The 22,757-nt window shown below is 36.2% G+C and overlaps 1 protein-coding gene across 3 annotated transcripts in view; it reads left to right on the forward strand.

Annotated features, from left to right (window-relative positions):
- The first annotated feature begins 211 nt into the window (after positions 1-211).
- itpr3 (inositol 1,4,5-trisphosphate receptor, type 3) overlaps positions 212-22,757 on the forward strand; it is a 28,199-nt gene continuing 5,653 nt past the window's right edge. For 2 of the 3 annotated variants that reach the window (XM_016230216.1, XM_016230222.1), the window contains exons 1-43: positions 212-583; positions 1,672-1,742; positions 2,756-2,877; positions 3,072-3,158; positions 4,578-4,736; positions 6,428-6,526; positions 6,802-6,885; positions 7,027-7,173; positions 7,578-7,673; positions 7,759-7,797; positions 7,961-8,100; positions 8,231-8,330; positions 10,522-10,682; positions 10,837-10,978; positions 11,088-11,249; positions 11,417-11,589; positions 12,022-12,141; positions 12,222-12,404; positions 12,656-12,907; positions 13,343-13,487; positions 13,616-13,760; positions 14,157-14,350; positions 14,431-14,551; positions 14,758-14,769; positions 15,076-15,130; positions 15,246-15,411; positions 15,720-15,887; positions 15,974-16,051; positions 16,607-16,726; positions 16,824-16,946; positions 17,039-17,239; positions 17,577-17,828; positions 18,072-18,197; positions 18,272-18,397; positions 19,089-19,209; positions 19,386-19,567; positions 19,850-19,998; positions 20,148-20,256; positions 20,867-20,954; positions 21,088-21,263; positions 21,348-21,510; positions 21,691-21,839; positions 22,242-22,442. In XM_016230216.1, the coding sequence (XP_016085702.1) occupies positions 492-583; positions 1,672-1,742; positions 2,756-2,877; positions 3,072-3,158; positions 4,578-4,736; positions 6,428-6,526; positions 6,802-6,885; positions 7,027-7,173; positions 7,578-7,673; positions 7,759-7,797; positions 7,961-8,100; positions 8,231-8,330; positions 10,522-10,682; positions 10,837-10,978; positions 11,088-11,249; positions 11,417-11,589; positions 12,022-12,141; positions 12,222-12,404; positions 12,656-12,907; positions 13,343-13,487; positions 13,616-13,760; positions 14,157-14,350; positions 14,431-14,551; positions 14,758-14,769; positions 15,076-15,130; positions 15,246-15,411; positions 15,720-15,887; positions 15,974-16,051; positions 16,607-16,726; positions 16,824-16,946; positions 17,039-17,239; positions 17,577-17,828; positions 18,072-18,197; positions 18,272-18,397; positions 19,089-19,209; positions 19,386-19,567; positions 19,850-19,998; positions 20,148-20,256; positions 20,867-20,954; positions 21,088-21,263; positions 21,348-21,510; positions 21,691-21,839; positions 22,242-22,442 (5,799 nt within the window). In that variant the 5' untranslated portion in view covers positions 212-491. The remainder of the gene's footprint in view (positions 584-1,671; positions 1,743-2,755; positions 2,878-3,071; positions 3,159-4,577; positions 4,737-6,427; positions 6,527-6,801; positions 6,886-7,026; positions 7,174-7,577; positions 7,674-7,758; positions 7,798-7,960; positions 8,101-8,230; positions 8,331-10,521; positions 10,683-10,836; positions 10,979-11,087; positions 11,250-11,416; positions 11,590-12,021; positions 12,142-12,221; positions 12,405-12,655; positions 12,908-13,342; positions 13,488-13,615; positions 13,761-14,156; positions 14,351-14,430; positions 14,552-14,757; positions 14,770-15,075; positions 15,131-15,245; positions 15,412-15,719; positions 15,888-15,973; positions 16,052-16,606; positions 16,727-16,823; positions 16,947-17,038; positions 17,240-17,576; positions 17,829-18,071; positions 18,198-18,271; positions 18,398-19,088; positions 19,210-19,385; positions 19,568-19,849; positions 19,999-20,147; positions 20,257-20,866; positions 20,955-21,087; positions 21,264-21,347; positions 21,511-21,690; positions 21,840-22,241; positions 22,443-22,757) is intronic. The other variant, XM_016230230.1, reaches the window with a different exon arrangement.

Raw genomic sequence — 22,757 nt, forward strand, 5'->3', positions numbered from 1 at the left:
TAAGCGAGGGTCGCGACGCGTCAAATAGCTCATAATCTAATAAACAAAGCTGTCCGTTTTGTTTTAGCTTTCTCTTTCTGTCAGGGCTCTCGGTTACAGTGTGGAGAGGGTGTTAGCGAGTCTCCTCTGTATTCTTCCACGCGGTGCCTCCCCTACAGGCGTGTTTTGACTTGACAAAGTTACGCGTGCTTCCTGGTTCGAAGCACTATGACCTCAGGTACGCCGCAAAACTCCAACAACGAGTCACTTCTGCTTCTCAAACCACTGCGCTTTACATTCCCAGCTGCACATCCAAGCAGGGATTCACTTTTGCAGGTTTTCTTTCCTTTGCATTTTTTCCAGCTCTACCGGGATGCATTTATACTTCAACTGTGGGTGAAGCGCGTGCCTACACCCACTTTATTTATCAGGAAGAGTTTGTAAGAAAAGTGTCCGGGCTTTTCAAGATCAGACTGAAACACCCAGACTGCTGCGTGCTGTAAATAGCAAAGATGTCTGATTCAGCGTCCAGTTTTCTGCATGTAGGGGATATTGTCTCCCTGTATGCAGAAGGAACTGTCAATGGCTTTATAAGCACACTGGGGTAAGAGTCTTTAATTGGCTTCTCTGTCTTCCTGCCTTTCTTCACCTCAACACAAGACCCTGCACAAAATACAGCTTTTATGTTTATTTAAAAAGCAGTAAATCATAGCCATCAATGTGAAATTTCATGTCTCATCAGTTCAGTTTATTATTAAATAAAACGATTGGCATTGTAGTCTTGAGAGCTCCAGCTGTTCTTGTTCTTTGCTAGTTGGTTGTACTGTGGCTTACTTTTACTCTGAGCTTTGATGTGTTTGAGTTTTTGGTTTACAAAAAGATTGAGAGTTACATTAAGTTACAGTCCCGTTAACAACCTAGAATCACTCAGGACATCTCATAAACACTTTGGGTATTTTTTACACAGGTGGTTGACTAGAACTTGCTAAAATATCCATTCAAATGGCTTCATTTGATGTCCGTTTTCCTAAATAAAGGCACAATCTTGAATTTACATTTACAATGAAGCCTTTTGGTTATTGAAAGGGAGAGATCTTTTTTAGTATTATTCTCACTGTATGAACTTTTCAGCCCAAAGTTTACTGTTGTTTTAACGTCAGGATGAAATAGCACCTCTGTTTTGGATTAAGGCCAGATGCAAGAACAAAAAGATGGAGACGGTCATCTTAAAAAGCAAATGTTATACAGGAATGGCTTTCTGAAACAGCATTCAGAAGTGTCCAGGGTTTTCCCTTGGGCTATTTCAGCCATTCAGGCTCACAAGTGTCTTATTGAACTGGCGTGGCAACCTATAAACATGTTTTAACCTGTTTCCCAGAAACCCACAAAGGCTGCTGTAGTTAGTTGCAGGCTAGCCTAGGGGTATTATCGAATAGGACTGCATATATAACATAACATAATTAGACCTTAAAGGCACTTTGGCAAAGCATTTGGAGCTTATTTTTTAAATGATTTAGCAGGATGTCCACCAGAAGTCTGTAGAAATGAAGAAATTCATGTTCCAGGCCAGGACTGAAGCTCTTTTAGAGTTCATGACCCATAATTCTTTATGACCACGGATACTGATGTGCCTCTCGAAGGCGTTTGTAGAATTGTTTTCATTGAGATGACTCTGTGTGTTTACCTTTCCAGGCTGGTGGATGACCGTTGTGTCGTGGAGCCAGCAGGTGGAGATCTAGACAACCCTCCCAAAAAATTCCGAGGTATTTTATAGTTTTTAAAATAATCTTTCACACAGCTAAAAGTTCTTCTAGAATGATTATTACATATTGTCTTGATTCTGATTGGTAAGATACAACCTTTCATTGATAGCTAGAAGTTTGTGGTCCCCAGAGAGAAATTAAAAATAAGAAGACATGTTACATTTTAGCTAAATATGCTACTTAGCTAGTCTGTAATAATAAATTGAATTGCAGATTAATCATAACATATTAAGAAATACTGTATTGTTCCAGTGTTTGTCTTGTTGCAAGGCCAGTTGTTTTCTAAATGTAATGAACTAATGAAATAAATGTAAAACTCAAATCAATTTCATGTCCATATCAACTTATTTGATAAGAAGCCATATAATAATATTCAGTATTTGTATTTGTCAGTATTTTTTTACTTAAGTTTCATTGTTCATGTTTTAACCTAATATTTATATTTTTATTTTATTTCAGCGTTAATTTAATTAAAACGATTTTATTCGTTTCAGCTAACCATAACAACAGTGGTTCAGTCAGTCATTTCACAAATGTGAAACATGTGAAAAGTAGCATGTAAAATATGAATGGCTGGTTTTGAGTTACCTGGTATTGCTAGGTTTTACTTACTTTAGTCCTGTTGAGCAAGCTGCTATTTACGTTACTGTTGGTTTGTTGGTAACTAACTGGGTCAACAATGCAGTGAAGTAAACCTCAAACCATAAACCCTCCAACCCATTAAGTTCAGATCTGATCTGCAGATGATACAAAAGTTTAGTTGAGATCAAATGTGAACGAATACAAAATTATTTTGTCCCGTTTCCTGTGAAAGTCCAAAGCAAATTTTAAATATTCCTTTTATTCTTTCCCAAAATTCAGTATTTAGAGATTTTTTTGGTCTCACAAGAACAGTGTCTACAAATAAAAAAATAAAATTAGTTTATTTTTAAATTGAATCACATTTTCCAAAAACAGGCACACAAACAGCTGATACAAATGTTATTTATTTATCTATTTATTTTTGGATCTAGACTGCCTCTTTAAGGTTTATCCCATGAACCGATATTCTGCCCAGAAGCAGTTTTGGAAGGCTAAACAGGCAAAGCATGAGAAGGATAAGATTGGAGACATGGTGCTTCTTCAGAAATTGCAAGTAAGTCACAAACAGTTCTATTGAATTTAGATCATCAACAGAATCCACCTTTGGTTTTTAATTACAGCTGTGAGAAAAGAGGAATCTGATGGATTCAATATGTTTGCTTGGACAAATTTCATATGATGATTGACATTTTAGCTGCTTGCAGTTCTTTGTTACTCATTCGTTTTGTTTTTTGGCTCGAACCAAAGCATGCAGCTAATTTGGAACAAAAGCAGAATGAAACGGAGAACAAAAAGGTCCATGGGGATGTGGTAAAATATGGCAGTGTCATTCAGGTGAGAATCTGCATTTAGTAAAGTTATATCTGTTAATTAGTTGCTAATGCAGTCAGTGTGATCTGATGTTTTTGGTTGTTTGTCTATAAATACATCTTGGCTGATTTTTTTTTTTAAATAATTCACATTAGAAAGGTATATTTTCCCCCCCAAACATTTCTTCAGGACATTATGTTACTCCACTTAATAATTATGTTAAAACTGACAAAATCAGGAGAGGTTTTGTAAGGTTATGTAAAGAAACAGCTGTCTTGTCCCGACAGATAGACCTAAGTGCAAAACCATTTAATCCCTTTTATAGAGGAGTAGAAATGTGCAGTTCTGTAATGTAAACCTTGTTTCTAGAAACAAAAGATTAAGAGTTATCCTAGTCACTCAACGTAATCATGCATTTCATTCAAGGTGCACCGCCAACTATGGACTCTAAAAAGAGTTATTATATGACTTTTTCGCTGTAAAAAAAAAAAAGTCAACATGCTTCTGTAATATGGGGACATTGGGAACTGACTGGATCTTGAAAAGTGGGTGGTTTCTTTTTTGTAAATGGCTAGACATGGTGTATATACGACATTTGGAGCTGGGTTAGTAATATTAGCTGGAAGTATTTTTGATTAAAGATAACACATACAAACATTTTGTTTCTTTGGAATAACATGCATCAATGAATCTTGCACAGTATGTGTATTAATAAACTTAAGAAAGTTACTTTTGATTTTATGTTGAATTTTGTAGATATGCTGAGTTTGTTAATGGGTCACAGCTATACCCGCACATCTTTATCTAAGCAAAAAAGAAATGTGTTTCCTCCCTGGAAGTGACGTCAGTTACAGATAATTGTCTACAGCAATGCCACACTATAGGAAATAAAGCCTTTTCCTGTTAATATAGAGTATCCTAAAATAAATAGGAGCTTCCCATTTTCAGTGATTCCTGTGGGTTAAAGCCAACATGCATTTTATTTTTATATTGAAATAATGTTGTTGTCTTCAGAAATGGTTGAGTAGTTTAAAGTCATCCGCTCTGTTTACTTCCATTCAGCAGGCACACAGTGGCAGTAGAGGTGCTAGCATATTATAACATACCCATTCAAGATATTTGCAAGGTCTTTTTTTAGTCAAAAAGGAAGTACTTTCATACTAAGAAGCTCTGTAGTAGGTGCAGCGCTGTGGAAATAAGCAAACAACCACAAAGGCTGTGTGGTAAAGTGAGAGGGTGTTGTTGGCACGATGGTCTCAAGCGACTTGCATTTATAATAATTCGGCAACAATATGATTTAAGATGCAAATGTTCAGTTAATAATTCAGTTTATTAATCAAAATCATAACAGTTCTTTCGCCAATCGCCATCGTATTTTAGAGCCTGGACTGTTCTTTTTATATTTAAGAAAGTGTTTATTCTAATAAATGTTCATGTTTTCAGCTCCTGCACATGAAGAGCAACAAGTATTTGACAGTGAATAAGCGTCTCCCAGCATTGCTGGAGAAGAACGCAATGCGTGTCACTCTTGATGGGACAGGGAATGAGGGATCCTGGCTTTTCATCCAACCTTTCTGGAAGCTCAGAGCCAATGGAGACAATGTAATTCACACATGCATATGCAAGCACACAAGAAACACAAAAGACACATTAAATAAACTAGGCCTGTCACGATAACAATTTTTTGTTGTGCGACATATTGCCCCAGAAATAATTGCGATAAACAATATTATTATCATTTTAAGACCATTTTATGCCACTGAATATATATTCATAATATAAAAGCATAATAATGCAAGAAGGCCAACACATTTGCAAATGACAACAAACTTTCAATTCTTAAGAATATTTAGATCATGGAAATTAAGTATCAAAATATTAGATACCTTAAAAAACTTGAATAAACAGTAAATAAACATTTTCTAACAAAAAGTGCAAAGTAACAAGTAGAAAAAAGACAAATTCACAAATAACTTGTATGGAGATTTTTCTCGAGCCTTCTTTTCTCTGTAAATTAAGGGTGCAATGTATTGCTGGAAAACACAATCCCAACTTAGCAGTCAGATGTCCATATGCACAAAGGCACAGATTCCTATACAAGGCCATATCTGCAGATGAAACTTTTTTCTAGAAGCATTTTTTAAATTTGAACTAGCACCAACTACACCACGTTATGTTCGAGAAGCTGCAAAAGACACAGGTGCAAGTGGAATGCAAAAAACATGGTGACATTAATTGTTATGTAAATATAATGGGCAATATATTGCGTCACCAAAAATTATTGAGGTCATGTACATATATTGTGCGATGAGTCGATATATTGATTATTGCGACACTAAACTAAAATTAAAACCATTAAAAAAAACATTTTCATTACTTGACGTAAAATAAATTTTAATTGAAATAAAATATAAAAACCTTTTTATTTCAGCTAGTTTCCTTATTTTAATTTATTTTAACTTTATGTAATAAAATAACTAAAACTGAAATATATACATGACGTGAAAAAACCCAAAACCCAGTCAAAATGACTGAAACTTAAAATTGAAATTTAAAAAACAAAACAAAAATAAAAACAAATTATTAATAAATATATAATAGTATTGCTATGATACTAAAATAACACTGCTTCCCTCCACAGCTTTTGTGACTAATGTAAAAATAAATAATGTACTACTGTAAAAATATAAAAATGACTTAAATATTTACATTATGCAGTATTTGTTTAATTTGTGCTGAATTTAATACATTTATTACTGTAATACATAAAAATACTGTATTAATGATAGAAAATTATAAAAATGAAAAATAACATAGAAAATAACATCCAGATGCTTTTTATGTCACAATGTAGTAAATCTTTGTAAACAAGCGCCGTTTTCTGTGTGTAAAAGGCTTTTTAGATGTTTTTTTTTTTTTTTTTTTGGTTTTGGGCTGCAGTATAACCTTGTATGCTTTTGTGAGATTCACCTTTTATACCTATATATATATATATATATATACACCTACATTTTTTTGACGGCATACATTTACCTGCACACCTAATTACATATCATAGTTTATATACAAATATAGACACATACTTAGTGTACACACAGCCCACATGCACACTCACCAAGTTAGGTAAATGTATGCAAATGACCCTATACACATATAAACAGGTTTACCGAGCTGTTTGTAGATTGCTTCTCCCTTGTGTAAACTGATAGAGATGTACATATTTGCTTTTCAGATGCCTGTGGCTGTGACAGTCATATTGAACCCCTCACTGAATCATTTATACTCTATTTCAGGTGGTAGTTGGAGATAAGGTGATCCTGAATCCTGTGAATGCAGGACAGCCTCTCCATGCCAGTAGTTATGAGCTTCCCGATCACCCAGGGTGCAAAGAGGTGGGCCTGTTTGAGAAGACATGATCAGTTTACCTTGAAGTTCTTTGTCAACATGACTGTGAAGTAGACAGAGGGATTGTGGGTGATTGTAAGCAGCCCACTAGTTACGTTTACCGCAAACTAGTTGTTGTCAGTTTTCCAAAATGTACATGTTTTCTGAGATTAGTAATGGTTCTGTGAAGGAAAGTCAGCAAAATAAACTGAAAGTGCTGTGTGCCATTTGATAAGTGCTGTGTGCCATTTGTCTTTTTATAATGTAAGACTGCCCCCTACAGATCAATTCAGTCAACAGCAACACCAGCTGGAAGATCAGTCTGTTTATGATGTTCAGTGACCACAAAGATGAAGTCCTTAAGGGAGTAAGTGCAACGGTCACATGCAAAATTCATTATTACAAACCTGTACTGTAGTTCATGCATATCAAGTTTTATGATATACATCCAAAGCCAAGGCAGTTATGTTGACATCTCATAAAAAAAGTGCATGCTGTTCATGCATAGGGAGACGTGGTGAGGCTCTTCCACGCAGAACAGGAGAAGTTTCTGACCTGTGATGAGTACAAGTCTAAGCTGCATGTGTTCCTGCGCACAACTCTGCGTCAGTCTGCTACTTCAGCCACCAGCTCCAATGCATTATGGGAGGTTGAGGTAAGAGCCTCCTCATAGATCGATTTAGCAGATTTCCTGCAGTTAATGGTAGGATTTAGATTCGGATGTGTGTAGGACTATATCCTCAAAAGAGCCAAATATATTATACATAAAAATGAATGTGTATTATAATTAGAAATGTATTCAAAATAGATATGTTAATATTTTAACTGTTTTTAATTTCTTTGATACTTTCATTTATGTAGTATGCCATGTAGCATTTTTAGAAACCTGTTGTCTTGATCTTTTTATATGATGTGAATTTGGAATCATGAGAGATCAATTTTAATCAATTTGAACTTTTAATGATCAATTCATCACAATTGTCTTTTTTTTTTTTATTCAGAGGTGGAAAGGTGCCTCCATAGTGACATAATGTTTGGTTGTTTGCTTGTTGGTTGTAGGTGGTTCACCATGATCCGTGTCGTGGAGGAGCAGGACATTGGAACAGCCTGTACCGATTCAAACACTTGGCCACAGGAAACTATCTTGCTGCTGAGGTAAATCTCTCCACATTTATTGTAATCTGATATATGGTTTAATAATATTAGAATTACTTATTTACATAAATAATTTGTGTTGCAGGAGAATCCAGGTTATAAAGAAAACAGCAATGATATAGAGGTAGGTTTGACATGTTGCCATATGGCATGGTAACACATGGAAAAACTTTCTGGTAGACATTTCACTGTAAGACTTGGATCAGGAGTTCACGAGATGTTAAAAATTCTTGTGTGTTCTGAAACCTTTTCTCCCAGAAATTCTCTGACTGGTACTATGTCCGTAGGTGGATAGTAGCCGTATAAAGAGAGGCCTAGGAGAGAGGATAAAATACAAGCTAGTTGCAGTGCCTCATGGGAATGACATCGCCTCTCTGTTTGAGCTGGACCCCACCACACTGCAGAAGACTGATTCGTTTGTGCCACGGTATTCGATTCTACTCTTCTCTCTCTCTCTCTATTTGTCTTGCTGCATCCTGTGGGATAAAGGAATTTGTTTGATTAAAAACTTGATTAATGGATTCCTCCTGCATATTCATCTTCTTGATTTCCATCAGAAATTCTTATGTTCGATTCCGCCACCTGTGCACAAACACTTGGATCCAAAGCACCAACATTCCCATCGACATCGATGAGGAGAGACCCATTCGATTAATGGTGAAAATCTTTCTCTCTACATACAGTCTGTCTAACCGTAACTTCTTAATGTCGAGAAAACTGTATATATTTATGTCTGAAGCATTTATTTAATTTTAAAAATGGTAGAATTAAAGGGGTCATATGATGTTGCTAAAAATAATATTATTTTTGTGTATTTGGTGTAATGAAATGTTTATGCAGTTTAAGGTTCAAAAAACACATTATTTTCCACATACTGTACATTATTGTTTCTCTTCTATGCCCGCCTTTCTGAAACGCATTGATTTTTACAAAGCTCATCGGTCTGAAAAGCGATTGGCCAGCTATCTAGTGCGTTATGATTGGCCGAATACCTCAAGCGTGTGACGGAAATGTTACGCCCCTACCATACTGTGATGATGCCCTGTCAGACCGGACCGATGATTCAAAAACATGAAAACCCATTATAAACAAGGCATTCGTTGCATCCAGTGGGGACATAATTATGGATTATAATGACTTGTACTGTTTTTTTACGCGTTGCATTGCATCGCGCCGCGTAAACATAAAACCATGTCTGCATTTGTGATCTGAGAAATGACAAACAACAAGCCCTACTCCACACTGCCCAAAACTTGCGTTTGAATCGTCAGTGGCAAATTCTTTAAATATAAAAAACTTACTTAGTCTGTGAGTCAGAACAGCCGGCATTGTAGTCTACTCTACCAGGATCAGGAAACAGTCCTCCATAAAATGTGCTGCACACATCTGAATATTTGGGTTGAAGTGTTCTGGAACAGTGTTGTAAATACAACTTAACCACTGATTTCTAGTCGTGTCCCTTTTTGGAAAACCAAACAAAGTAGTTTCGCTTTCACAACGAAAAACACAGCGGCCTAGCGTGAGGGGAAGCCCCGGCTTAGTGTGCGCTGAGGCCGGGATAGAGTGAGCTGAGGACGGGCTAGAGTGAGCTGAGGCTGGGCTAGCGTGAGCCGAAGCCCCGGCTTAGCTTGCGCTGAGGCCGGGATAGAGTGAGCTGAGTCGGTGGGGTCGAGAACGGCATGCCCGGCGGATGCGACGAATGAGTGGCAACCACATGTGACGACCCCGGGCTGGACTCCGCTTCGTCCACGGTGAAAGCCGATCCGGCCATCCACAGCACGAAGTTGTTGTATTTCCTCAGCGTCCAGCACGGATCAGCTCCAGGCATGATGAAGCGATATCGTCCTCTTTTGGAAGGCCAAACAAAGTAGTTTCGCTTTCACAACGAAGCACACAGCGCCTTCACGACATGGCGGCGGCGGCAACAATACTACAGTGAGAATAAAAGTTACGCCTTCTTTCTTTGCGTGAACATTTGGGCGGCGTTATGCAAATCTTTCCACATCGTGACGTAGATATGTGGGGTCGTGTTAGAACGAGCCGTTTTAGGTAGGCATGGCTGACTCTTAACTTTTTATAATTTAATTTAATAAAATTTTTTATATATTTATAAAGAATATCTCTTTGGATTTGAGACTTTAGTCTTTGCAACTTTACAGATCTTCTTTATGCACCAAGAGCTTGTAACACTCCAAAGAGAAAGGAAAAATTGAAATCGCATCATATAACCCCTTTAAAACACAAGTTGTATGTTTTACCACAACTTTTATTTATTTATTTATTTTTCTCTGCATTTTCTAAGTGTTGTATATCACAGTTTAATAGTTTATTCATTTTATTGCATTACCGTTTAAAAGTTTGGGGTTCGGTCATATTTTAAAAAATTTTTTTGAAAGCAATCTCTTAAGCCCAAGCTACATTTATTTGATCAAAAATACAGTTAAAATAATAATTTTGTGAAATATTATTACAATTTAAATTCATTTTGTATTTTGATATATTTATCTTACTCTATTTTATTTGATGTCATTTTATGTTACATTTATTTTAATACATTTAAAAATGTAATTTATACTTCTGACGGCAAAGCTGAATGTTTAATTTTTTTAGTTTTAATATGCCGATTTGGTCCTCAAGTAACATTTCTTATTTTTATCAATGTTGAAACGGTTGTGCTGATAATATTTTTGTGAAAAATACATTTATTTCAGGATTCTTTGATAAATAGAACACTCAAAAGAACCACATTTATTTATTTATATATTTATTTATTTATTTATTTATTTATTTATTTTAGTATTCACGTTTTCCTTCTCTTTCTCCTTTCTTCCTCCTCTTCTTCTGCTAGCTGGGCACCTGCCCCACCAAAGAGGATAAGGAAGCCTTTGCCATTGTCTCTGTGCCGGTCATGGAGATTAGAGATCTAGATTTTGCGAATGATGCCAGCCTCATGTTGAGCACCGTAGTCGATAAGTTCAACTCCGGTTTCCTCAGTCCTAATGACAGAAGGTAGATTTGACATGACACACAAGCACCAAACCAGAGTCTCAGCCTGAGATTTTATGCCCTTAATAGCTGTGGTTTTTACTTTTTAAATATTTGTAAAGTAAACCTGTTGTAGAATATATTATGTCAGAGCTTCATGCACCCTCTCTATGCACAGGTATGCCGTTAAACTGCTGGAGGATGTGGTTTTCTTTGTCGTCGATCAGTTTAACAATGGCCAGCCAGCCCTGGAGGTGATGATGAACAAGCCCAACCGAGAAAGACAGAAACTTATGAGAGAGCAGAACCTTCTCAAACAGGTCTGATTTTAACGATTGGAAAACTATAATGCGTCTACAGTTGAAACGTCTTTGTTGGTGAATGATCTAATCTCTTAAAGACTATCTTGCTGTCTCTTTTTCTGCTTAGATATTTGGGATCATTAAAGCCCCATTTAAACAGAGGGGCACTGAGCCGCCTCTGCTAACGTTAGATGAGCTGTCTGACCAGAAATACGCCCCCTATCAATACATGCTCAGACTGTGCTACAGGGTGCTGCGTCATTCACAAGAAGACTACCGAAAGAATCAGGTACTCCAGTCCATACTAACACAGGTGCTCAAGAATGGTTTAGAACACAGGGACATTACAAAATGCCGTGATGTTGAATGTTGAAATTGTAGGAATGGCAACCAGACATCCTGTCACTCTAGAAAGAGCCACAAGACAGCATTCAGAGATGGGGATTTGTCTTACAGGAGCACATAGCCAAGCAGTTTGGAATGATGCAGTCTCAGATCGGCTATGATATTTTGGCTGAGGACACCATCACAGCCCTGCTACACAACAACCGGAAACTGCTGGAGAAACATATCACTAAAACCGAGGTGGAGACTTTCGTCAGTCTGGTTCGTAAGAACAGGGAGCCCAGGTTAGTGTTTCCATCAGATGAACCTTAAAGTTATGAATTTTGTGGGTTACAGGTCTGGAAAAGTAATGGAAATTAATACAATGTTTAAAGTTATAGACATTTGTTTTGCTAGGGTTAAAAAATGCTAATTTGAAGTGTAGTGTTAAAAGAATTAAAATTGGCTGGAAAAGTCATGAAAAGTAATTGGCCAAATTATTTGGTAATTAATTTAGCTCTATGGTTCAACATTTGAATGCAAAAAGTTTAAGACAGCCATAAAAATTTGTGTTGTAATTTTACTATTGCTCTGTAAATTAGTATTATCATTATGATTGAATAATAATAATAGTCATATTGGGGGTGGGAAAAACAGTTTTTTTCTTCTTTTTTTTTGTCCATAGCTTTTAACATGCCTGTGTCGGTAAATGTCTATGTTTATGTTTTGATTTCCAGGTTTCTTGACTATCTATCAGACTTGTGTGTGTCCAATAATGTTGCGATCCCAGTAACTCAAGAGCTGATATGTAAATGTGTGCTGGATGCCAAAAACCAGGATATTCTCATGAAAACGGAGTAAGTCTACGAAAAATTGTATAATGTGTCTGTCTCGGGTTATGTGCTCATGTGAATTCTTTTTGTGTGTGTTTGCGAAGGCGGCGAGCCGCTAAGGACACACAGCACACCTCTGAGTATATGGAAGAGTTTGGAGAGGAGGATGAAGTTTGGCTGATTTGGTCTGAGAAGGAGAACGAGACCCATGAGAAGAGCATTCGACAGCTTGCCCAAGAGGCCCGGCAAGGGAATGTGCATGACGAAAATGTGCTGACATATTACAGGTAATAAAAACGAGAAATAACCAGGCCTGTCAGTTGTTTAAACCTATTTTAAATATAAATGGAATGCTGCTATAATTAAATAATCTCTTTGTGCTGTCAGTTTAACTGTCAGTTGTATAGATTTGTATTGGATTGTACTAAATGAACATGTTAAATTGACAGCACATAAAGAGATTATTTCATTATTTTATTGTTGCTGGACATGAATTCTTTAAAAGTCATCTGCACTAATATATTGTTGTTTTTTTCAGGTACCAGCTCAAACTGTTTGCACGAATGTGTTTTGATCGCCAGTATCTGGCCATAGATGAGATCTCAAAGCAGCTGGATGTGGAGCTGATTTCCCTCTGCATGATGGATGAGGCTCTTCCCTTTGACCTGCGGGCGTCTTTCTGTAGACTCATGCTACATGCTCACGTTGACCGAGACCCTCAGGAGCTTGTGACACCCATCAAGTTTGCTCGCTTGTGGGCTGAGATGCCCACTTCTATCAGCATCAAAGAGTGTGTTCACATACCCACACAATCACCTTTTTAAATCATGCTCAGCTACACAACCATTCATCATCTATAATTTTGTAGCCTCTTAAGCTCACCCAGACTGTATTTATTTGATCAAAATTACAGTAAAAGAGTAATATTGTGAAACATTAAAACGATTTAAAATAACCGTTTTGTATTTTTAATATATTTTAAAATGTGATTTATTCTGTGATGGCGAAGCTGAATTTTCAGCAGCCATTACACCAGTCTTAAGTCACATGATCCTTCAGAAGTCATCTAATATGCTGAATAGTATTAATATCTTTTGGAAAAAAATGACCCCAAACTTTTGAAAGGTAGTTTATGTAAAGACATTAAACTTTTTATATTACAGTTTATAATCACTATTTAAGCATTAAAAGGTGTGATTATGGGGTTTGCTGTTTTTTGTTATAGTTATGACTCTCACTTGGACTATTCACGAGACAATAAAAAGAACAAGTTTGCCAATACAATGGCTTTTATGGAGGAGTACCTCAACAATGTTCTCATTGATGACCTACCTTTTGCCAATGAGGAGAAAAACAAGCTAACGTATGAGGTACAGTTATATATTATATATTAAAATGAAATATCAAGACAACATGCTTTAACATGTAAATGTCAGCGTTAACACTAATATTAATATAAATCACATTTGCATATTTGTTTCATTTACATTGTTTGTAGGTGGTGAGCTTGGCAAGACATCTCATCTACTTTGGGTTCTACAGTTTTTTTGAGCTTCTGAGGCTGACTCGTACTCTCCTGGGAATCGTAGACTGCACTCCAAGTAATGCTACAATCAACCCGATGTTTAGCGATGATGGCAGTGGTAAGTATTTAAAAACAAGAAAAAAAAATTTGTTTTAGATATAAGGTTCCAGACTGTGAATAAAATGATAAACTTTTTGCCTAAAAAAATCTAATGTTCACAACAGAGTTTGTCATCATAAACAAATAATATAATTCTAAAAATGTTCAAATATTTTTTTTGAAAAAAAAAAAATATATATATTATGAATTAAAGTGCATCTTTTTTGAGCAATTATGCAGTGTGTCTGCTAAAGTCATTTGTCTCCTAACGTTTAATTTAGGAACCGATATCTCCATGTTCATTTTTTTAAGTCTAGAGTGTATATATTGATTATTTGTGTTACACAATGAGACAACTAAACTTCCTAGAATTCCATTGTCCAAAATGGCCAATAAAACAGTTTCATCTTCCTAGGTAAGAACGTCAGGCGCTCTATTCATGGAATGGGGCAGATGATGTCCACCATGGTGCTAAACAGGAAGCCATCCATTTTCTCGGGCTCTGGTCGCCCTGGTGCTCTAGACAGCCAGGCCGGCAGTAAAGATAGCATTGACACAAAGGACATCACCGTCATGGACACCAAACTGAAGATCCTGGAGATATTACAGGTAGATGCTGTCGAAGATGGCAACAGTTTTATGCTGTCAGTGCTGGCAATATCTAAATCTCTTACTACTGGTTTGTGCAGTTCATCCTCAGTGTACGTCTGGACTATCGGCTTTCCTTCCTGCTCTCTGTCTTCAAGAAGGAGTTTGTGGATGTCTATCCTATGGGTGATGCAGATGCAACGCATCATACGGAGCAGGAGGGTAATGATGTTTAGACAAATATTGAAAATGCAACTCTTGTTATTGTCAGAACCTAACTACTAATCAAATAACATTTATAATAATAATATAATCAATTAACAATATCTAAAATTACATTATAATCAAATAACAACATAATTCTTCCATTCTTCCATGTACTAATCCCTCTACTCTATTTTTCATCTTTGTTTTTGTGTTTGTCTCAGAGCCCCGTTCTGGTGAGAGTGGCAATGTTACATTTCTTGATTTTTTTAAATTAATGCATTAACGGTGTAGTCTGTAATTTTTGATGTTAAAATATTTTCTCCTATCACTTAATATGCAAGACAACTATTAGTAAGTCATTTTTACATTGAAAAACAGTTTGATTTCTGTAGCTCTATTTGATGCTGCTAGTGGCTCAGAAATTACACACTTCATCTTTAATGGATGACCATTTTAAATCGAATTAAATTTAGGTTAGAGTAGCCATTTGTTTTCTGATTGTACATTTGTGTTATTTATTTATTTAATATTTTAAACAGCGTCCATCAACCTCCAGCACATTGGGGAACAGGCTGAGGCCATGTTTGGAATTGGGTATGTTAATGAACAATTTATTCTATTTCCACATGACTGTTCATCAAAGATATATATGAAGATATTTAGTGCTTGTGAGAGATGACCTCTCTTTGACTTTACTCTGATCGTATAGTAAAGGAAACAGCATTCTGGAAGTGGACGATGAAGGGGGACGAATGTTTCTGCGTGTTCTGGTCCACCTCATCATGCACGATTACCCCCCTTTGGTTTCGGGGGCCTTGCAGTTGCTCTTCAAGCACTTCAGTCAAAGACAGGAAGTCCTCCACACCTTTAAACAGGTTGAATGTACAGCCCACTCAAACATATACAAACAACTTTATTTTTTATTGGTAAAAAGTTGTGCCGAGACACCTCCAGGTAAAACATCTGCAGGTAATGCACATCCCCAAATGTGCAAAATGTAAATTAACACCTGTGCAGACCATAAAATGTAAATTTTATTGCTCATGTGCATGTGGCAAATCAGAATTCCAGTGGCACAAAATGAAAAAGTACTTTTGCAATGCAAGATGCAAATGCAATCACTTTTGTAAAGATAAAAATGGTTGATGTCAGTTTTTCATCTCGCTATGTTTGTTCTCCTCAGGTCCAGCTTCTCATTTCAGTTCAGGATGTTGAGAACTACAAGCACATAAAACGAGATCTGGATCTTCTGCGCACCATGGTGGAGAAGTCTGAGCTTTGGGTCATTAAAAAAAGTAGCTCTGGGGGAGATGGGAAGAAAGACAAGAAAGACAAAAAAGAGGCTGCTCCGGTGAGTCATGTACTGGGACAGGTGGGATTATGAATAACAAGATAATTAGGTGAAAGAAGCTCATTTTTGTTTTCTTTTTCATGCAGACATCTCCAGAGGAGGAGTCAGATACAAAGAAGCAGAAGGTTGAAAAGAGCAATGAAAGCTACCAGAATGTCAAAGAGGTGATGTTTTTGCATATGTTCTTAGTGTATTTGTCTGTTGTTCAGTAATATATTAAAAGTTAAAGATAGTAAATTGCACTACTGTTCGAAAGTTTGTGGATAGTAAGATTTTTTTTTTTAAAGAAATTAATATTTTTATTCAGCAAGAATGTATTAAATTGATCAAAAGTGACAGTAGACATTTATAATGTTGCAAAGGATTTATATTGCAAATAAATGCTTTTGAACTTATTATTCATCAAAGAATCCTGTAAAAAATGGATCATGGTTTCTGCAAAAATATTAAGCATGTTTTCAACAGCAGTATACGAATAAGCAAATTAGAATGATTTTGATACATCTTTCAAAAACATTTAAAAAATCTAACTGACCTCAAACTTTTGAATGGTATATTATGATAATTAAAGTTATACATTTTTTGTATACACGTATAAGCATTTTATATATTTTGTTTTCAATGTACAGTATATATAAATGTATATAGATGGATGGAAACTTGGTAAATGAACAAACCAATATTTTTTGCGACAATTAAATCTTTTCTCTGATCTCCAGATTCTAGAGCGTTTGAATAAAATGTGCAGCTCAGGTGTATTTAAGAAACAACAAAGGCTATTGAAGAACATGGGTGCCCACAAAGTAATGCTTGACCTGTTGCAGATCTCCTATGATCGGGTTTGTGGTTTTTTTAAAAGCAGATAAAATCTGTGGTAGATGTGAAGCATGGTCTTTGGCTTGTCCCTCACTAAACGCATGATTTTTTTTTTAACAGAATGACACCAAAATGCATGAGATCATCAAGTACACGCACCTGTTCCTACAGAAGTTCTGCACTGGGAACCTGGAGAATCAAAACCTCCTCCATAAACACCTCAACCTCTTTCTCACCCCTGGGGTGAGTGCAAAGCATGATGCTTAAAATAGCCTAAGATGCTTATCATGTTTGCATTGGGTTCTCTTTTCTGGTTTTTGTTTTGTCTCTCTCAGCTCCTAGAGGCAGAAACAATGCAGCACATTTTCAGTAATAATTACCAGCTTTGTTCTGAGATCAGCGAGTCTGTGCTGCATCATTTTATCCATTGTCTGGCCACACATGGCCGCCACATTCAGTACCTCAACTTTCTGCACACCATCATTAAGGCCGAGGGGAAATATGTCAAGAAATGTCAAGACATGATCATGACAGAGGTTTGTTATTGTGATCGAAATAAAGTAACCTTGTTTTATTGAACAGCATAATTCATTTTAACCATTTGTAATAATTTTAAGAAATAGTGTATAACTACTTTAAGATCTTAAATATCAAAGTGCTAATTTGAGATATATTATGGGATATATTTGTAGGTTTTTCTATTTAGTATATGGTTGGTGTAATGTTTTATAAGATTTCTTTTTAGCATTTTATGATATTTATTGGTAATTATATAATGAATTCAAGGAAAGGTCCATTCAACTGATGGTATATACAGTGTAAAAGACTGATTAGCATGACCTGTGTCAGATGACATCTTTTTTTCTCCATTAGCTTACAAGTGCGGGTGATGATGTGGTCGTCTTCTACAATGATGACACCTCATTTGACACCATGGTGGAACTGATGACACAGTCTAGGGAAGGGGTGAAGGACGACAGCCCTCTCCGGTACCATATTTCTCTGGTAGAGCTGCTGGCTGCATGTGCGGAGGGCAAAAACGTCTACACTGAGATCAAGTGCACATCTCTGCTGCCCCTGGAGGACATGGTGAAAGTAATCACACATGAAGACTGCATTACAGAGGTAATCAGATGATGGATGGTAAACATGAAATGAAAGCGCTTATTCTTAAACAATGTGCCATGTATCTTTTTTCCACTTATCCTGAAAGATTATGTTCAGCCTCCCTATATTTGTTTGTTACAAGAGCAAGTTAATTGATTAAATTACATGAGCATTTATAGCATGAACGTGCTTGGGGATAAAAAAAAAGCATATTGCATAAAGTGTATCAGAAAATTTAGGAGTCTCCTCTGTGTCATGCAGGTGAAAATTGCATATGTAAACTTTGTGAACCACTGCTATGTAGACACAGAAGTGGAGATGAAAGAGATCTACACCAGTAACCACATCTGGAAGCTGTTTGACAACTTCACTGTAGATATGGCTAGGGTGAGTCCGCTGTACCACTGACGCCGTGTGGAAGAATAAAGAGTTTCATTAACTTGGTTTATTTGGAATTCCAGGTGTGCTCCAACCGTGAGAAGCGCATGTCAGACCCTGTGCTGGAGAAGTATGTGATTCAAGTGGTTTTAGACACTATAAATGCCTTCTTCAGCTCTCCCTTCTCAGAGAACAGCACAAGCACAGAGGTGAGGCATCAATATTCTTTCAAAGTCTTATTTCTGGTCTCTGCCACATCAGCCTTTATTCATTGTGAATAGCACAGATCTTTGGATTGAACCTTTTCTCGTGTGTTAATTTAAAAAAAACTGCATTTTAGAAATTTAGTGAAACAAAACTACAAAAACTTAACATTTTAGTCAAAGGAATTGACAAAAAACATTTAGAATATGTTCCAAGTAAATACACTTCTGTTCAAAAGTTTGGGGAAGATTGTCTCACATGATCCTTCAGAAATAATTCTAATATGCTGATTTGGTGCTCAAGAAGCATTTCTTATTATCAGTGCTTAATACAGTTGTGATACATTTTTGATTAACAGAAAGTTTAAAATAAAAGTATTTCTTTGAAAAAAAAAAAGTTTTGTAATAATGTAAAAGCCTTTACTTTAGAGCAATGTAATGCCTTTGCTGAATAATAATTAAAAAAAAAAACCTTAATGACCTCAAACTTTTGAACGGAAGTCTGAAATCTGAATATATGAGTTATTTTTTAGAGAAGAAGATAACTTTACAGGAGGAATAATACGATGAATATTATAGCTGTTATATAACGTCTATCATATCACATAACAAATGCTTTTCCGATTTCATAAGTTCACATTTAATTCTCCAGGTTTCTCTTCTCCCTCTCATTTTCTCTTTCTTTTGTCTCATTCAGGCTCATCACACCATTGTAAAGCAGCTGCTACAGTCTACTATGCGTCTGTTAGATTGTCCCTGGCTACAGCCACAACAAAAAGTCCAAGTAGAGTCCTGCATCAGAACTCTGGCAGTGACAAGTAAGTCAACTTGCTTTCTAAGAAAATAGATGCATTCTAATGGATAAAAAAAAGTTTAAGTTAAAAACAATTATTTTACAGGCCTAAAATGTGGCAAGAGTTTCAGTTCTCATATGCAATAAAGGTTTTTGAAGTACGACCAGACAACTTATTTGTTTACCTGACTGTCCCCACAGCAAAGAGTCGCTCCATCCCTCTGCCGTTAGAGTTGGAGAATCACGTTAATATAATGTTAAGTAACATTAACGCCCTCACACTGTCCCGCTCCAGTCACAGCAACAAAAGCCTGTCACGCCTCACACGGGCTGCTGCTCCCAGCAACCCCTGGGACTACAAAAACATCATAGAGAAACTGCAGGTGAGTGTGTGTGTGTGTGTGTGTATCTGAAAAAGAATGCATATTTAAAATCCTTTCAGATTTTGGAGTTAAGTGACTTCCAAAAGAAATTATTATTAAAAAAGGTGTTTGTCAAAAATACTTCTGTTTAAGTCTTACACAACTTGTGCATGACACTCCAGGACTGTAACATATGTCCCAATACAGACTTAAATAGTTTGTTTGTTTGAGTGTTATTTCTATCAATAATAATGTATACAGTACATGTAGTGTATTAATGTTTGTGTAACACTGTTCTGTTAGGATATCATTAACACACTGGAGGATCGTGTGATGCCGTTGGTTAATGCAGAGCTGTCAGTGCTCGTGGATGTGCTACACCAGCCTGAGCTGTTGTTCTTGGAAGGCACAGATGCTCGATCACGCTGTGAATCAGGAGGCTTCATATCTAAGTGAGTCACTTCTGTCTAAACTGGGACTTTTACCATAAAACTTTCAGCATGCATGTTATGGCTCAAGTCAGATAAACACAGAATTGATGTTGCATAATGCTATATTACTATTTGTGAGGGTGCGTCATCATCACCTTTTCTTTGTGCAGATTGATCCAGCACACAAAAGCCCTCATGAATTCAGATGAGAAGCTCTGTATCAAAGTCCTCAGAACTCTACAGGAAATGCTCATTCGTGAGCTGGACTTTGATGAGAAGGTGAGATTAGATAATATTTTTAATATCACCATGTAATCAAACAATTTCTCATTCAAATATAAATGATCAAATTAACATATTAATATTAACTGTATGAAGTAAAAAAATAAAATACATTTATACATTCTAAATATGTAGCGTTCTAAAAATTGTAACATGCCATTTTAAAAATTCTAAAATATATTCTTAGTTTAACTTAATATTCTAAAAGTATATTCTAAATAATACATACTAAATATGAATATAATAATCAGAATACAAGTCACATTCTGTTCTAAGGTGTATTCCTAAATCATCAGAAATATTTTAGAAACATAAAATTGTTGTTTTTTTACATGGAGAAAAACTTCATTCGTGGGATTGCGTAACCTGAAGTTTATCCATTATTTTTACAAAATGAGGAATGAGTTGAAATTAATTTACAGTGTGTCACAGATGCTGTGGACAGTTGTATTTAACCTAGAATATTGCTTGGTGTTATTTCCAGAGTAAAAAGAAACTTCTGGAAATGTCTTTTAATGCCAAAAGTTTTATTTTTGGGTGGGTTAGTTTGGGTTCTTTGGTCATTGTAATTGATTTAATGTAACAATGATATTGCTGTCCTTTGCAGGGCTTTGCCTTAAGAAAGGTGTTGCTCCAGAACTACCTCTACAACAACAAAAAGAACATAAAAGCAGAGCTTGTTGATCATGGAGGAGGTAATTTTTAAATGACTGATGAAAAATCATAGAATAATTAAGGAATATCACGCAAACTGGTTTGACTGATTTTGTAATTGCTAACCGGATCAGCACAAAACATTCTTTGTGGTGTGTGTGTGTGTATATTCAGGTGGAGAGGGAGAAAGAGACTGGCTGGCAGTTGCAGCATTACAGTGTCGCCTGGACAAAGAAGGTGGCACCAAACTCTTCATAGATCTCATAACCAGCTCTAAGAATGAGAAGATCTTTCAGGAGAGCATTCAGTTCGCCATCTGTCTGCTGGAAGGAGGCAACACAGAGATCCAGGTGGGGTAACAGCTTCCGTAACTATATAGCTTTATAATCAAGGAAAAGTACACATATATATAAATCGGTTCTTGTTTATAATAGAACTCCTTCTACAAACTCATGATGGGAGACAACAAGTCGGAGAAGTTTTTTAAAGTACTAAATGACCGCATGAAGAACGCTCAGCTGGACATCAAATCCACAATCTCTGTCAATGTGGGGGAAATGAGCAATAAAGCCAAAGACGACAAAGATCTTGACACAGGTAATTTGTAAAAAGTGTATGAAGTGCACTCTTGCTTCATCTTAAAACAGACATATGGGACAAAATGATTTTGTTATTAAATTTAAGTTATGCTACATCTTATATATTTAGTATACATTTCTAATAAATTAAACAGTTCAATCTACATTCATTGCTGACTCTAACAATGGTTTCCTATAGGTGCAGGGCCTTCCTTTGGCCAACCTGAGCAGCCACCTCAACCTGAGCAGCAGGAAGTAGATACAGAAATGGGCCCCTCTGTCACCATCATGAAGCCCATTCTGCGCTTTTTACAGCTGCTCTGTGAGAACCACAATCACGATCTTCAGGTCTGAACAACCCTAGATTAACAATCAGCTTAGGATCAGCTATGATGATCATGTCATCTAGCATGATTTGAGAATGATCAGGGCTTCAGTGGACCTTAAAAAGGCCTTAAAAAGTCTTAATTCATCCTTTCACAAATCAAGACCTTAAAAAGGTCTTAAATCAGAGCAGAAAGTCTTACATTTAAGTCATGGTATTAAATGTTGCATGCACTGCAAAAAAATTCTTCCTCAGTATTTTTGTCTTGTTTTTCAATGCAAATATCAAAAAATTCTTAAATCAAGATACATTTATTGGAGATGCAAGGTGAAGATATGAAGTTTTCTTTTTCTGAGAAATTTAACAATTATAATTTATTATATTATTGTCTGTTCATTGAATAAATTTCATGTTCTTTGCCCTAGAATTTTCTTCGCTGTCAGAGCAATAAAGCAAATTATAACTTGGTTTGTGAGACACTCCAGTTTCTGGACATCATGTGTGGCAGCACGACAGGAGGGCTGGGTCTGCTGGGCCTTTACATCAATGAGAACAATGTGGAGCTGATCACACAGACCCTGGAGACCCTCACAGAGTACTGCCAAGGACCATGCCACGAGAACCAGGTGAGATTATCAATTACTAATACTGGCATTATTTTAACGAAATCATTTTTGGCCATAGATGCTTTTAATCCATGGCTGAGAATTTACTTTAAGTACTAAAGTACTTAATTATAAAATGAATCCTTAGGAGATTCAGAAATAGAGAACCAGGAAACACCAGATTCAGATAGATCTTCACTTGCCAACTATTATAAAGCACACAAGCTGATATCTATTATAAAAACAAAGTACTGTTACAAAGTTGTTTTCTTTTAAAATGATTTTTGCTGACAGAGACTAATTAACTGGCAACTCTTGTTTTAGTTTTTTTTTTTA

This window comes from Sinocyclocheilus grahami, unplaced genomic scaffold (assembly GCF_001515645.1).
Source record: "Sinocyclocheilus grahami isolate Dianchi unplaced genomic scaffold, SAMN03320097.WGS_v1.1 scaffold16.1, whole genome shotgun sequence".
Taxonomy (NCBI): domain Eukaryota; kingdom Metazoa; phylum Chordata; class Actinopteri; order Cypriniformes; family Cyprinidae; genus Sinocyclocheilus; species Sinocyclocheilus grahami.